Source organism: Tachyglossus aculeatus, chromosome 9 (assembly GCF_015852505.1).
Source record: "Tachyglossus aculeatus isolate mTacAcu1 chromosome 9, mTacAcu1.pri, whole genome shotgun sequence".
NCBI lineage: Eukaryota > Metazoa > Chordata > Mammalia > Monotremata > Tachyglossidae > Tachyglossus > Tachyglossus aculeatus.
This window is the reverse complement of record NC_052074.1, coordinates 22018754-22030840: the sequence shown is the minus strand read 5'-3', so window position 1 is coordinate 22030840 and position 12087 is coordinate 22018754. Positions and strand designations below refer to the sequence as shown.

The 12087-nt window shown below is 50.0% G+C and overlaps 1 protein-coding gene across 2 annotated transcripts in view; it reads left to right on the top strand.

Moving 5' to 3' along the window:
* The window catches only part of DNMT3A (DNA methyltransferase 3 alpha), an 87207-nt gene extending 75499 nt beyond the window's left edge, over positions 1 to 11708 (top strand). Inside the window, exons 16-22 of one of the 2 annotated variants that reach the window (XM_038751400.1) lie at positions 67 to 212; positions 1189 to 1279; positions 1538 to 1686; positions 4527 to 4627; positions 8160 to 8229; positions 8939 to 9057; positions 10401 to 11708. In XM_038751400.1, the coding sequence (XP_038607328.1) occupies positions 67 to 212; positions 1189 to 1279; positions 1538 to 1686; positions 4527 to 4627; positions 8160 to 8229; positions 8939 to 9057; positions 10401 to 10542 (818 nt within the window). In that variant the 3' untranslated portion in view covers positions 10543 to 11708. The remainder of the gene's footprint in view (positions 1 to 66; positions 213 to 1188; positions 1280 to 1537; positions 1687 to 4526; positions 4628 to 8159; positions 8230 to 8938; positions 9058 to 10400) is intronic. The other variant, XM_038751399.1, reaches the window with a different exon arrangement.
* Positions 11709 to 12087: the final 379 nt, after the last annotated feature.

Sequence of the window (12087 nt, the reverse complement as noted above, 5' to 3'; positions counted from 1 at the left end):
CCCACAGCTGGGCCGGAGAGGAGTGACCAGGGCTCAGAGTGACACCTCTCTGTTGGGTGGCTGCAGGGCTTCTGGTGCTGAAGGACCTGGGGATCCAGGTGGACCGTTACATTGCCTCAGAAGTGTGCGAGGACTCCATCACGGTGGGCATGGTGCGGCACCAGGGCAAGATAATGTATGTGGGCGACGTCCGCAACGTCACGCAGAAGCACGTACGTCAGCGCTCGGTGGCCTCAGTGCCCGGTTCTGCTTGGCTTCCATTCCCCTTCTTTCCGTTTTGCATTCCTGCTCTCTATTCCCACCCTCCTTCAAGGTCTCGTAGAATGCACCCGGAGATAGCTAAGTGGGCTCATCCGGCGTTTTCTCTCTAAGAACTGGAGGTCGAAATGCCAACTACTCCCTTAACCCAGGGGAGGGCCCTTGTTCTGATGGGGAAGGGTGGGTACTCAGGGCAGGCCTATGTACTGCCAGGGGCAGCTCCAGCCTAGGTAGGTGCTGGACCATTCTGGGAGTCTTCTCAAGTCTTGGAACCAAAAAAACCCACAAAAACAACAAACCAAAAAAATCCTTCCATTTTTAAAGGGTCTGAGTGATTGTGTGTAAGTGCCGGCCTCTACCCTCCCACTTAACAATCTGCAGCCGCAGGAAGGCTTCCTTGTTCCCAGCCCTGTTGTTTTCCCTGAAAGTGTTTGGCCCTGGGAATGTGGAGGACAGCATGTTCGTTGGGGTGATACAGGATCCTGGTTTGAGACATTTAGACTGCTTGTGTTTGCTACCCGTCTGTCTGAGACTCAGTGGCCACTGCTCTGTTCCTTATTGGGTCCCTGTCCCAGCTTCACTTGATGCAGTGGAAGATGGGGAATGGGGAATAGGGATTGTGCCTCCTGGGGGTGGCCTAGAACATGAGGTTGGTTGTGCTCCTTCAGCCTCAGCAGCTCAGTCTTCCCTGCCCTGTGGCCTCTGTGCCTCTTACGGCCAGTCAGTCCAAGGACCATTGGCCGGTCCCTGGGCAGAAAGAAGTATCTGATCATAGGTTCAGGCCATCTTGGACTCAGACTCCAAAGAGTCTCGTAGTCCCTTTGGTTCTTTCCCGGGGGGTGGCTCCATCCCCTTTTCCCGTGTGGGGTGCTCCTCCTTCTTCCAGATCCCTGGACTGAGGGTTCATTACTCTACCTCTCGCCCTTGCAGATACAGGAGTGGGGCCCCTTTGACCTGGTAATCGGAGGCAGTCCCTGCAATGACCTCTCTATTGTCAACCCTGCTCGCAAAGGCCTCTATGGTAGGTACTGCCCTCACCCCCAATCACAGCCCCTATCCCCACTGCCCTCTCATCCAGGATTTCCATTTGGCCCCTTGTCTGGGCTCTCCAGGCCCAAATCCCCGTGACCCATCTCTTCTAGACCAATTCCTCTAGATGCCCCTCTGCCCTTCTCACTACCCAGCTCCTCCAACTCACCCGGCCATGCTTGACTCTCTCTCTCTCTTTCTCTCTCTTTCTCTCTCTCTCTTTCTCTCTCTTTCTTTCCTGTCCTTCCAGAGGGCACCGGGCGGCTCTTCTTTGAGTTCTATCGGCTCCTGCATGAAGCACGACCCAAGGAGGGGGATGAGCGCCCCTTCTTCTGGCTTTTTGAAAATGTGGTGGCCATGGGTGTCAGTGACAAGAGGGACATCTCACGCTTCCTAGAGGTGAGGCCAGTGAACCCGGCTTGGCCAGCTCTCAAATGGGCTTTTATCCTGCCTTGGGCTAGGGCTGGGCTGGACTTGGGCCATGGCCTTCTGAACTAGTAGGCACCCCCTTCCCCTTCCTCTCCCTTCTGGGTTTCACCATATACCCTTCCATCTGGACCTGCTCTTCCCTCCCCAAGACTTCCAGAGAGGCGTTCAAGGCCTTGAACGAGTGACTCTGGCAGAGGCCAGAGCCAAGAGGAGGAATAGAGAGGTGTGCTTTTAAAATGGCCATGGTGCGGGGGGTGGTTTGGCCCCTCATCTGTTTCCCAAAGTGCCACATGAGCCCTGGTGTGGTTGCCCTGGTCGTGTTCCCTCTTCCGCTGACCCTGGGCTTAACGACTGACTGCTCGGTGCCTTTCTGAGTAGCCGAGGAGGCAGAGGAGTTTAGTGGTGAGGATCTTCCACGTTGCTTCAAACCGAGCTGGGCTTTGGATTCTGTAATAATAATTGGTATTTAAGCGCGTACTATGTGCCAGGCACTGTACTAAGCGCTGGGGTGGACATGAGCAAATCGGGCTGGATATAGTTCCCCTCCCACATGGGGCTCACAGCCTCGATGCTTTTACTTTCATGCGTATTAAGTATCAATGTAGTAGGTGTAATACGGAACGTGGTTCCTGTAGCTTAGTGATGTGACTGGTGTCTTTAGTGTTGTGACCTCTGTAGTTGAAGAAATAGTTAACCTTGTAATGGGGTCATCTTTCCTATCATCTATAAGCTAAGTGCCTAATTGCCTATGGTGCTGTCCTATACTCTTGCTTTGAAAATTGAGACAGCTCTGGATTTAAGATGACCCACCTACTTCCCAAGTGCTTAGAGCAGTGCTCTGCACGTAGTAAATGCTCAGTAAATACCACTGATTGATTGATGGAATAAAACTTCAGCTTGGAAACGTAGTTTTTACATAGAAAATCCTTCTGAAGATTTTCGGATATTTCCTGTTTTTAATCTTGATTTTTTTTAATGGATACAAATAAAATGACAAGTCTGAAATTTAACCTTGTCCTTCACAGACCTCTTCATCATCCCCCAGATCCAACACCGTCTGTAGCCTTTACTTTCATCTCTCTCATCTTCCCCCATCCTTCTTCACACACCCACCCTCAGAAACACTGACGTCCATCCTCGTGTACTCAGAGTCACTCACCTTCGCATAAATCTGCCACATGTCCACAACCCCACACATCTTGAGACACGCACACTCACTTATAGTCCCACTCAGTCCCTGCACCTCCTCTCTGTCCTTCTGCTCTTTTCTTGCCTTGTCTTAAGTTCCCTTGTTGCTCCAGTTTCTCTAGTGCATCCTCAGCTGATGCTCTGTAAAGCCAGGAACCTGCCCCTTTCCCAGGGGAGATAAGTCTGTGGAGGCGGGGAGCAGAGGACTGCCCCGAGGGTGGTCTGAGCAGGCTTCTTGCCCGCTGAGGAGGTTGTGGGCATTACTGCTGCAGAGAAGATCTGGGCATTCCTTCTCCCCTCACTCCTCGGGCACTGAGGCAAGTGAGATTGGGTGAGGAGAGGGCTGAGTCACAAGACTCCACATCCCTCCATGGTTTCGTAAAATGCAGCTTGGACTGCAGCCTTGTTTGGTCCTCGGAGACATAAGCTCTGAGGGAAAAACATTATGCTAATTGGTTAGCTGGGCAGTTTTAAAATGAACCATTTTTTCTGGAACTGGAAGTAGGGAGGAAAAATCTTACCTTGGTTCTGGAGCAGTTCCGTATAGGCTCTGGAGTCTGCTGAGCAGATGGAAGTGTCACTTGGAGTTGGATTTGAATAGCACCCTTTTGTTGCGGTGGTGTGGGAGCTGTAGCCCTTGCAGGCTACTGAAATAGATGACTTTAGGTTGTCCAGTGGTGGAAATAGTAGTGCTCTCTGAAGGGCCAGAGTGTCACTTTACAGAATCACAATGCCCAAGTCTACATGGGCAAAATCCGTAGTTGTTTGCAGAATAGAACACTTTGGTAATGGTGTAAATGGAAGCAACCTTGTTTTCAATCAGATGAAAGGGGAATTGGCAACTGGTTCTTTTATCATTTTTCTAGGTCAGTGGAAATTTGTGTGTTTGAACTTGTGCCAGCCGCTGTAGGCTTTGGCCATGCGATTGTGTGCTCAGATATGCTTCTCTTTGATGGCTGCTGCCCAGAGTTGCTGAGGACGCTGGTCTGCGGTTTTGCCCTACTGTCAGCGTGTTGGGGCTCTGGGGATGTCAGAACTCCCTCACACCAGGGCTACAGCTACAGCCAGAAAAGCCCCTCGTGTCATAGATTGTGCAGTCAATCTGCTCACGTGCGGCTCCTGGAGCGGACCCTGGGGTAAGGGCCGGTAGTCGCTTGCCCAGGGCTCCGTCCACCACATCTGGCACAGATTGATATTTTCATCCGAAAAGATGATCCCCCAAAATGTTCGTATCCCGTGCAGAGGGAGCCGGAAGTGTTCAGTATCAGGTGACCCACCAGGGAGCTGAAAAGGGGTCTTTCCTTTATGCCTGTCCCAAAGCCATTCAGGTTCCGCTGGTGGGCTGGTGCACTCCTTCTCCCCTCCGGTGGGTGGTCTTGGGTCCCAGTCTGTCTGCCCACAGGGCCCAGAGCGCGGACTCCTAGAGGGTACGGGCCTTCACCTCCCAAGCCTTCATTTTGACCCAGAGACTTCTTAGTCCTCTAGAGCAGTGACCCCAGGATCTTGAGGCCTGCAGAGGGAGACCCACGGGTGACTCATGTTCCTTAGTGGGAGCCAGAGTGCCCCTGCCTTGCCTCGTCCTTTTACATTCCCTGCTCATCTGCCTCTCTCCTCTCTCCCAGTCCAACCCTGTGATGATTGATGCCAAAGAAGTGTCTGCAGCTCACAGGGCCCGGTACTTCTGGGGTAACCTTCCCGGTATGAACAGGTTGGTGAGAGCATGGTGAGAGCACCTGGACTTCGGGGCAAGTTTGCGTGTTTGCACTGGGGGGCGAGGGCTGGGGGGCGCTGCATGACCCGGGCTTCCTTGTCTAATTTGCTCCGTTTCAGTTGCTGGGTGGCGTTTGGGGCCCAGAAAAGGATGATTTGCCAAAGTGGCTGTCCGCTCCCTTCGTTGGAAGTGATCTGGGAGTTTGTGCCCTCTCCATGGGAGTCTCCCACAAATCTTGACTAAACAGTGTAGTTGAGAATATGGCAGCCTGAGACTAGCACTCTCCTTCCAGAGTCACCGAACCGTGCAGGTACCTGGGAGTTCTGTGACTCGTTGCCCCAAATTCTACTCTGCTGCCATCTCTGCCTGAGTCCCACCCCCAGTCCTGCAGCCCTCGGATTTGTATGGGCCTAGTCCTTCAGGAGCTTCTTGGCGGGATGGAGAAGGGAAGTCCGCAGGGCTCTGCCAAGAGATGATGATGATGATGGTATTTGTTAAGCGCTTACTATGTGCAAAGCACTGTTCCAAGCGCTGGGGGGGATACAAGGTGATCAAGGTGTCCCACGTGGGGCTCACAGTCTTCATCCCCATTTTACAGATAGGGGAACTGAGGCTCTGAGAATTTAAGTGACTTGCCCAAGGTCACACAGCAGACGTGGCGGAGTCGGGGTTCGAACCCATGACCTTTGACTCCAAAGCCCGTGCTCTTGCCACTGAGCCACGCTGCTTCTCGATGATGATGGGATAATAACAGAATCCCAGGGGGAAGTTCTAGGCTTTGGCTTCCCTGGGGTTGTCCTGGATGTTTGCAGCCTCACAAACTGAGTGGCAGAGCCCCTGCTGCCTGGCCACAGGGGAGCCATTTCTAAATGGAGTCCCTGCTGCCCTTGAGTGAGTCAGGGGTTGGGGTATTAAGTATGGGGGTGGGGCGGGGAAAGCTATGGTTTTTGGTTGGCCTCCTTTATGGTCATTCAGGGAACTTGTCAAACCTTTGAGTTTGCTTCAATTAATGATCAACCTCTCAGTTTAAAACCAATGGAGGGGTTACAACAAACATCTTCGTATTATCCCTTCCATCCTCTTTGGAGAACCAACTCTCAGCTTGTGCTCTACAGCGACTTCTTGCTGGACACCCCAGTGGGAGGCCTGGGTGGGCAAGAGACAAATGTTCATTGGGTTGTCTCCTTCTATCAGGGGATTTGGGAATCCACAGGGAATGAAAACAGGGTGGGTTGAAACGGGGGGTATGTGTGCATATGAAAGCGCATTGATGTACCCATTCCAATTCCCAGGTCCCTGAATCCCACTTCCCCTTTAAAATAGCTTTAAAATGTCACTTTATAGACATACCCAAGGAACCTATCTATGCGCAGCACAGAAATATAATAATAATAATAATAATGGTATTTGTTAAGCACTTACTATGTGCAAAGCACTGTTCTAAGCGCTGGGGGGATACAAGGTGATCAGGTTGTCCCACGTGGGGCTCACAGTTTTAATCCCCATTTTACAGATGAGGGAACTGAGGCACAGAGAAGTGAAGTGACTTGCCCAAAGTCACACAGCTGACAATTGGCAGAGCCGGGATTTGAACTTATGACGTCTGACTCCAAAGTCCGGGCTCTTTCCACTGAGCCACGCTGCAGATCACAACTTGGAACATTCATTCATTCATTCAATCATATTTATTGAGTGCTTACTGTGTGCAGAGCACTGTACTAAGCACTTGGGAAGTACAAGTTGGCAACATATAGAGATGGTCCCTACCCAACAACGGGCAGAACAGCAACAGCAGTTCCAGCTGCCCCTCCCTAAATCAAAACTCCTGTCCCTCAGGGGGCCTATCCACTCCACACCCCCCTCCTATTGTATTTACTATCTGCCTGCTTCACAGAAGTGCAGCTGGAATTTCTGTGACTAGGGTGGGGGTGGGAGCGGGCTAGTGAGACCTGGTTTTCTGCTACTTCCATGTTCAGTGAGCTCCCTCCCAATTTGGGTGAAGTTCATGGCACCAGAGGGTCATGGGCTTGTGGCAGGAAAGTTGAAATGGGCCCTGTGGCTGCTGGCATTGCAGACAAGGTACTAATCGTCCCTTATGCATACACAGTCACCCCTGCCCTGCAAGTTCTTTCATGCCAGGACATCCCATTCATCGTGTGTTTGCCCATATCCTCGGGCCCAGGAATTCGAATGTAAGGCCATTTCTTAAGAGATGATATTTTGTCATGGTGAAGATTTCTAGTACCGCATTTCAAAGCAACCACAGCTCCAGTTTTCAGTAATGGGATTTTACTTTACCTTCATTGGACTGGGAAATTCACTGGAATTAAGACATTTTTAATGGGGACCCAATCCAACATGCTATGGAATTTTAATATTCAAATGCCGTAATCATCAGGCATCTTACCTTTAATATTACTTGGTTCCCACATGGTGAGGATTAGAGTGGCCAGCATGTAGACTATCAAGAGAACAAGACCCTTGGATTCAACTTTAACCTGGCAAAGAGCTGAGCTCCAATGTGGAAATATATGCTGTTCTGAGACCTTTTTATCTAGGGGGGGAAAAAAATCTTGGGGCCCTGCCCTCGAAGCGCTCCAATAAAGCAGAACATCCCTGCCAGAGGTGAGGGATCCTGGAGTGGGAGCTGGGGCCTGGGAAGCTTGGCACAAGGTGGTAGATTTGACATCAGGAGTTCCCTCAGTAACCTCCCCACTGTGACTCCCTGTTGGACCTGGACCTCCTTAGTTATGTAGGAATCTCATCCTGGTAGGGGGAACCTTAGGTTTATCCCCTTGTGATTCTTCCCACAATTATGAATTCTCATGTAGTCAATCAATCAGTGGTATGTATTGAATGCCTACTGCATGCAGAGCGGCGTAGTAAGTGTTTGGGAGAGTATGACAGAGGAACTAAGAAGTAAACCATGTTCCCTGCCTCAAGAAGCTTTCAGTGTAGCTCAAGAATTAGAATTGGCCAGAACAAATCATTTGAACTCTCAATTGTTCTTTATCCTGCCCAGGAATATGGAGTGTTATGTTTTGTTTTGTTGTTTTCCTTGTGGGCTGTTCATTTTAAGAAAGGACAGCCCTCTCTGGCTTGGTCATTGGAAATACTGAACTTGGGACAGCTATTCACCCACTGCCCTGGGAAAGCACTGTCTGGGCATACGTCCTGAGATGATATATGCCTGCTAGGTACTTCCTAATGTGTGTATAATATATTTGAGCAAAGATAAATAGATCTGCAGGTGGATGGATACATTCATCATGTGTGTGTGTGTGATTTGTCTCAGATGTGTATGGTGGTTCTCATGTGTTTGTGTTTACATGTATGCACCTGTGCATGAATTTCTGGGCCTGAATTTATTGGGGTGAATCTAGTAGAACAGGATGTTAGGTATGAGGGTTTGAGAGCTATGATTGCAGACTTCTCTGTGGAGAAGAGCCAGGAGATGGAGAGATCCTGAACACTGCCATACATGTTCTTGATATGTGTACAGCAGGATGCTGTCATATTTTTAACAATTCCTCTCTTTTTCCAGGCCCTTGGCGTCAACAGTGAATGATAAGCTGGAATTACAGGAATGTCTGGAGCACGGCAGGATAGCTAAGGTCAGAGCCAGAGAGAATCCATTTGCCCCATCGCCCCTGCCCCTGGTTCCCCAAGTCTATGCGGGACTAAGTAGGAGGCTGGTTTGGGGCTTATTGGATGGGTCCGTGAAGATTTTCCAGAGCAGGGGGTGGAGGTGTAATTGCTAAGGCAAGTGGGTCAATGCCCTGTCCTTAGGAGGCAGGTTATGAAGGGCGTATCCATTTTTGGGGAAAGATCTGCGGTAAGTTAGCCATCCGTTTAAAATCCATGAGAGTTAGTTGCAGGCTGTGCCCCCCGCCGGAGGCCAACTTGCCATGGGAAGATTACATAGCGTGCCCCGGGGCTATCGGGCAGGGCCTCCCTGGGACCAACTGCAGTAAAAATTGGTTTCAGAGTTTGTGAGTCTTCATAACTGCTCTTTAAGGTCCTGGTTGCCGGAAGGGTGGAAATTTTCACCATCCTGAGAATTCCCAAGAATGAGAACTACTGGGGCAACCCAGTTTCCCAGGAAAAATGAGGCAACACTGAACTGATGTGGTCCGCACCCGTTTCTTCCCAGGCTTGGCTCCGGTCAGCCTGGGAAGGCTGGTGGCGTGGTGATTGGAGTGAACCTAAATCCTCCTGCTCCCTCCTTAGGAGAAGCAGGTGGGTCTGTATCCCTTGGGTCGGAAGGAAGCCTAGCACAATCTCCTGTGTTTCTGAGAGGCTTTTTCCTGAATTTTTTTCCAGTTCAGCAAAGTGAGGACCATCACCACTCGGTCAAACTCCATCAAACAAGGCAAAGACCAGCATTTCCCTGTCTTCATGAACGAGAAAGAGGACATCTTATGGTGCACTGAAATGGAAAGGTACACCAAGCCCTGTCTGATGCCAAAGTCTTGTCTTCTGTCCTGATTCAAGGCAGGTCAATGTGGGTCAGAGCAGCTTCCAGTTCTCCTGCACCAAGTGGGACTGTCTCTGTTCCTAGAGAGGCCTGTGAATCTGTGCCAAGAACCCGGAGTTTTTAGCCAGTCCTCCAGAAAGGGGGCTTTCTTTGTATTGTAGGTGATCCTTCTGTCCTTCCGGGTCTGGGGTAGCCATGTGGGGGGACCCCATACTAGCCAAATGCCTGCGCAATACAGAAGAAAACGCTAGTTATTGAACTAATTGAGAATGTCAGAAGTGCTCAGCTCATAGCACTTAGTGCATATTATATCCAATCCAAAGAAATTGAATTTGGCTAGTTCAGCCAGGTGGGTAGGTGCCCAGCTGTTGGGGATTTCCAGACATTTGTTTTTGACCTCCTGAGTTTGCTATGGTTCAGATGGCTCGTTGAAAGGACCACAGCCATTGACATAGGACTGGCTCATTGAGGACAGGGAATTTGCCTACCCACTGTGTTGTGCTGTACACTCTCAGGCGCTTTGTATCATGTTCTGCACACAGCAAGCGCTCAGTAAATACCATTGACTGATAAACACCACAGACCATCTAGCCCTTGCTTGGCGGGGACTCGGCTAAGTTCTTGAAAACACATTTATCTGCTTGAGCCTTCGGCAGGCTAGACCCGGCAGAACTCTGCTTGGCTTATTCTGGAATCGAGCTCCTCAGGAGAGGTTTCAGTTTCTTCTAGGTGGGGCGGGGAAGGTCTGCGGTAACGTGAAGCCGGACGCAACTGCTAGCTATGGTGGATTCCTTGCAGGCCTGGAGCCAGCTACCAGAAGCCAGGGTTGGAGGTCAATCAGTTGGTCAGCAGTATTAATTGAGCAATTACTTTGTGCAGAGCACTGGGGGGATACAAAAGAGTTAGCAGACATCCCTGGCCTCAAGGAGTTTATACAGCCTAGTGGGGGAGACGGATGCTAGACTGCCACCATCGGACCCGCCGAGAACAGGCTCTCCTAAGCGCTTTGCTTCCCGCCTCCAGTTCCCTGAGGGCTCTGGAAGACTCCTAGTCCTCAGGACTCTAACTCAACAAGTTTCTTCCACTCCCACCTCGAAAGGTTTACACCCTGGGCCAACCCCTGGCACCAGCCAATCGCTACTAACTGATAACCGGTGGGAACACCCCAGCGTAACTCTAGGCTGAGCCCAATTCAAGGGCAAAGCCCCCAGGACGGTAGGAAACCAAAGGGCAGCGTCAGTGCTCACCTTCCATCCCCGGAACCCCTGGGCTCATCTCTCTCCTTCCGGCCCCTGTCTTCTCTCGCAGGGTCTTTGGCTTCCCAGTCCATTACACTGACGTCTCCAACATGAGCCGTTTGGCGAGGCAGAGACTCCTGGGTCGGTCATGGAGCGTGCCTGTGATCCGTCACCTCTTCGCCCCCTTGAAGGAGTATTTTGCCTGTGTGTAAGAGACATGAGGAGGAACTGAGGTAGTGTCGAAAAATCAAAATTAAACCACCAAGATCACGAGGATGGAGAGAAGTATCAGCACCCGGAAGAGAAAAAGGAATTTAAAAAAAAAACATGGAAAAAAAACAAAACCACGGAAAAACAGATGGGGAAACATCGCAAGGCATTGCCATGCAGAAAGGGTTGGACGTCATCTCCTGAATTTTCAATGTTAAACTTTGATCCTATTTAACAACAAAACCAAACCCCCTCTTTCTTTTGGGTCAAAACTTTCAGTTTTCCACTCTTTTTCCAAAGGGGATTTCTGTTTGTTTGGGTTTTTGTTTCCCGAGCTGTGACTGAGACTAGAGGGTTTTTTTTTTTCTCATGCTGTAAAAAGAGAAGGAAAAAACCGGAAATTACAGCCAAAAAAAAAATCACCAAGAACATCAGCAACGCCGCCAATGCAGAGGGAAGATGAGAGAGAGGGGAAAAAAATGAAATATTCTATAGAAATCTATATATCGTTATTTTTTTTTAATTTTTTTATTTTATTTTATTTTTATTTTTTTTTTGTCTCTGGCCTGGTCAGATAGGAGCACAAGCGGGGACAGAAAAACAGGGAGATGCTCAGGTGGCCACATTCACTTCCAGCCACCGAGCCTTATCTTACCAGCACCATTCCTGGTGATGCAAACACAACCCAACTAGCAGCAGGGAAGACGAGAACACCCACACACATTTTTATACAGTATTTCAGGTGCCTACCATACAGGAAACCTTGAAGAAAATCAGTTTGTAGAAGCCGCTGTTACCTCTTGTTTACAGTTTATATATATATGATAGATATGAGATAGATATATATATATAAATATATATATATAAAAGGTACTGTTACTACTGTACAACCCGACTTCATAATGGTGCTTTTAAACAGCGAGATGAGTAAAAACATCAGCTTCCGCGTTGCCTTACGTGCAAAGGATTTTACCCAAGGGTGGAGGAGAGGAAGAGCTGATGGCTTTTTAAAAATACTGAAAATGAGTTTTTTCTTTTTCTTTTTAAAATTGGGCAGGGGAGGCGAGGGCAGGGAGAGGAGCGGTGTCTCCATCCCCTTTTTCTCCCTGCAGAAGCGGGGGTAAAAGTGCGGGACAGGGCGGGGCGCAGTGGGAGCTGGAGGAGGTAGACGTCCTTGAGTCATGCAATAACCTTTGGCTCTTTCCCTAGGAAAGTCCCTGGGAGGGGCAAGGGGCGTCTGGATCCCCTCCCTCCCGCAGCAGCTCCTCCCACTGACTCAAGAGGACATCTCGTGGGGGACAGGAAACAAAACCCAGAGTGCGGGGTGGGGGGTGGTCACCCTCCTCCCCCCTTCACTGGGGTCCGGGGCAGCTAAAAATCCACCCTGGAGAGAATAAAAAAACATACAAAACGTACTGGTGCTTTTCTGTCTAAGTTGCCTTTTGTGTGTTCTTTTATGAAAACCCCACTCCCCTCGCCCTCCTGCCCCGTTCCTCGGCCTGCAGGAGGCAAACCCCCGGTTGCGGAAGACTGATGTTTTTGGTCAT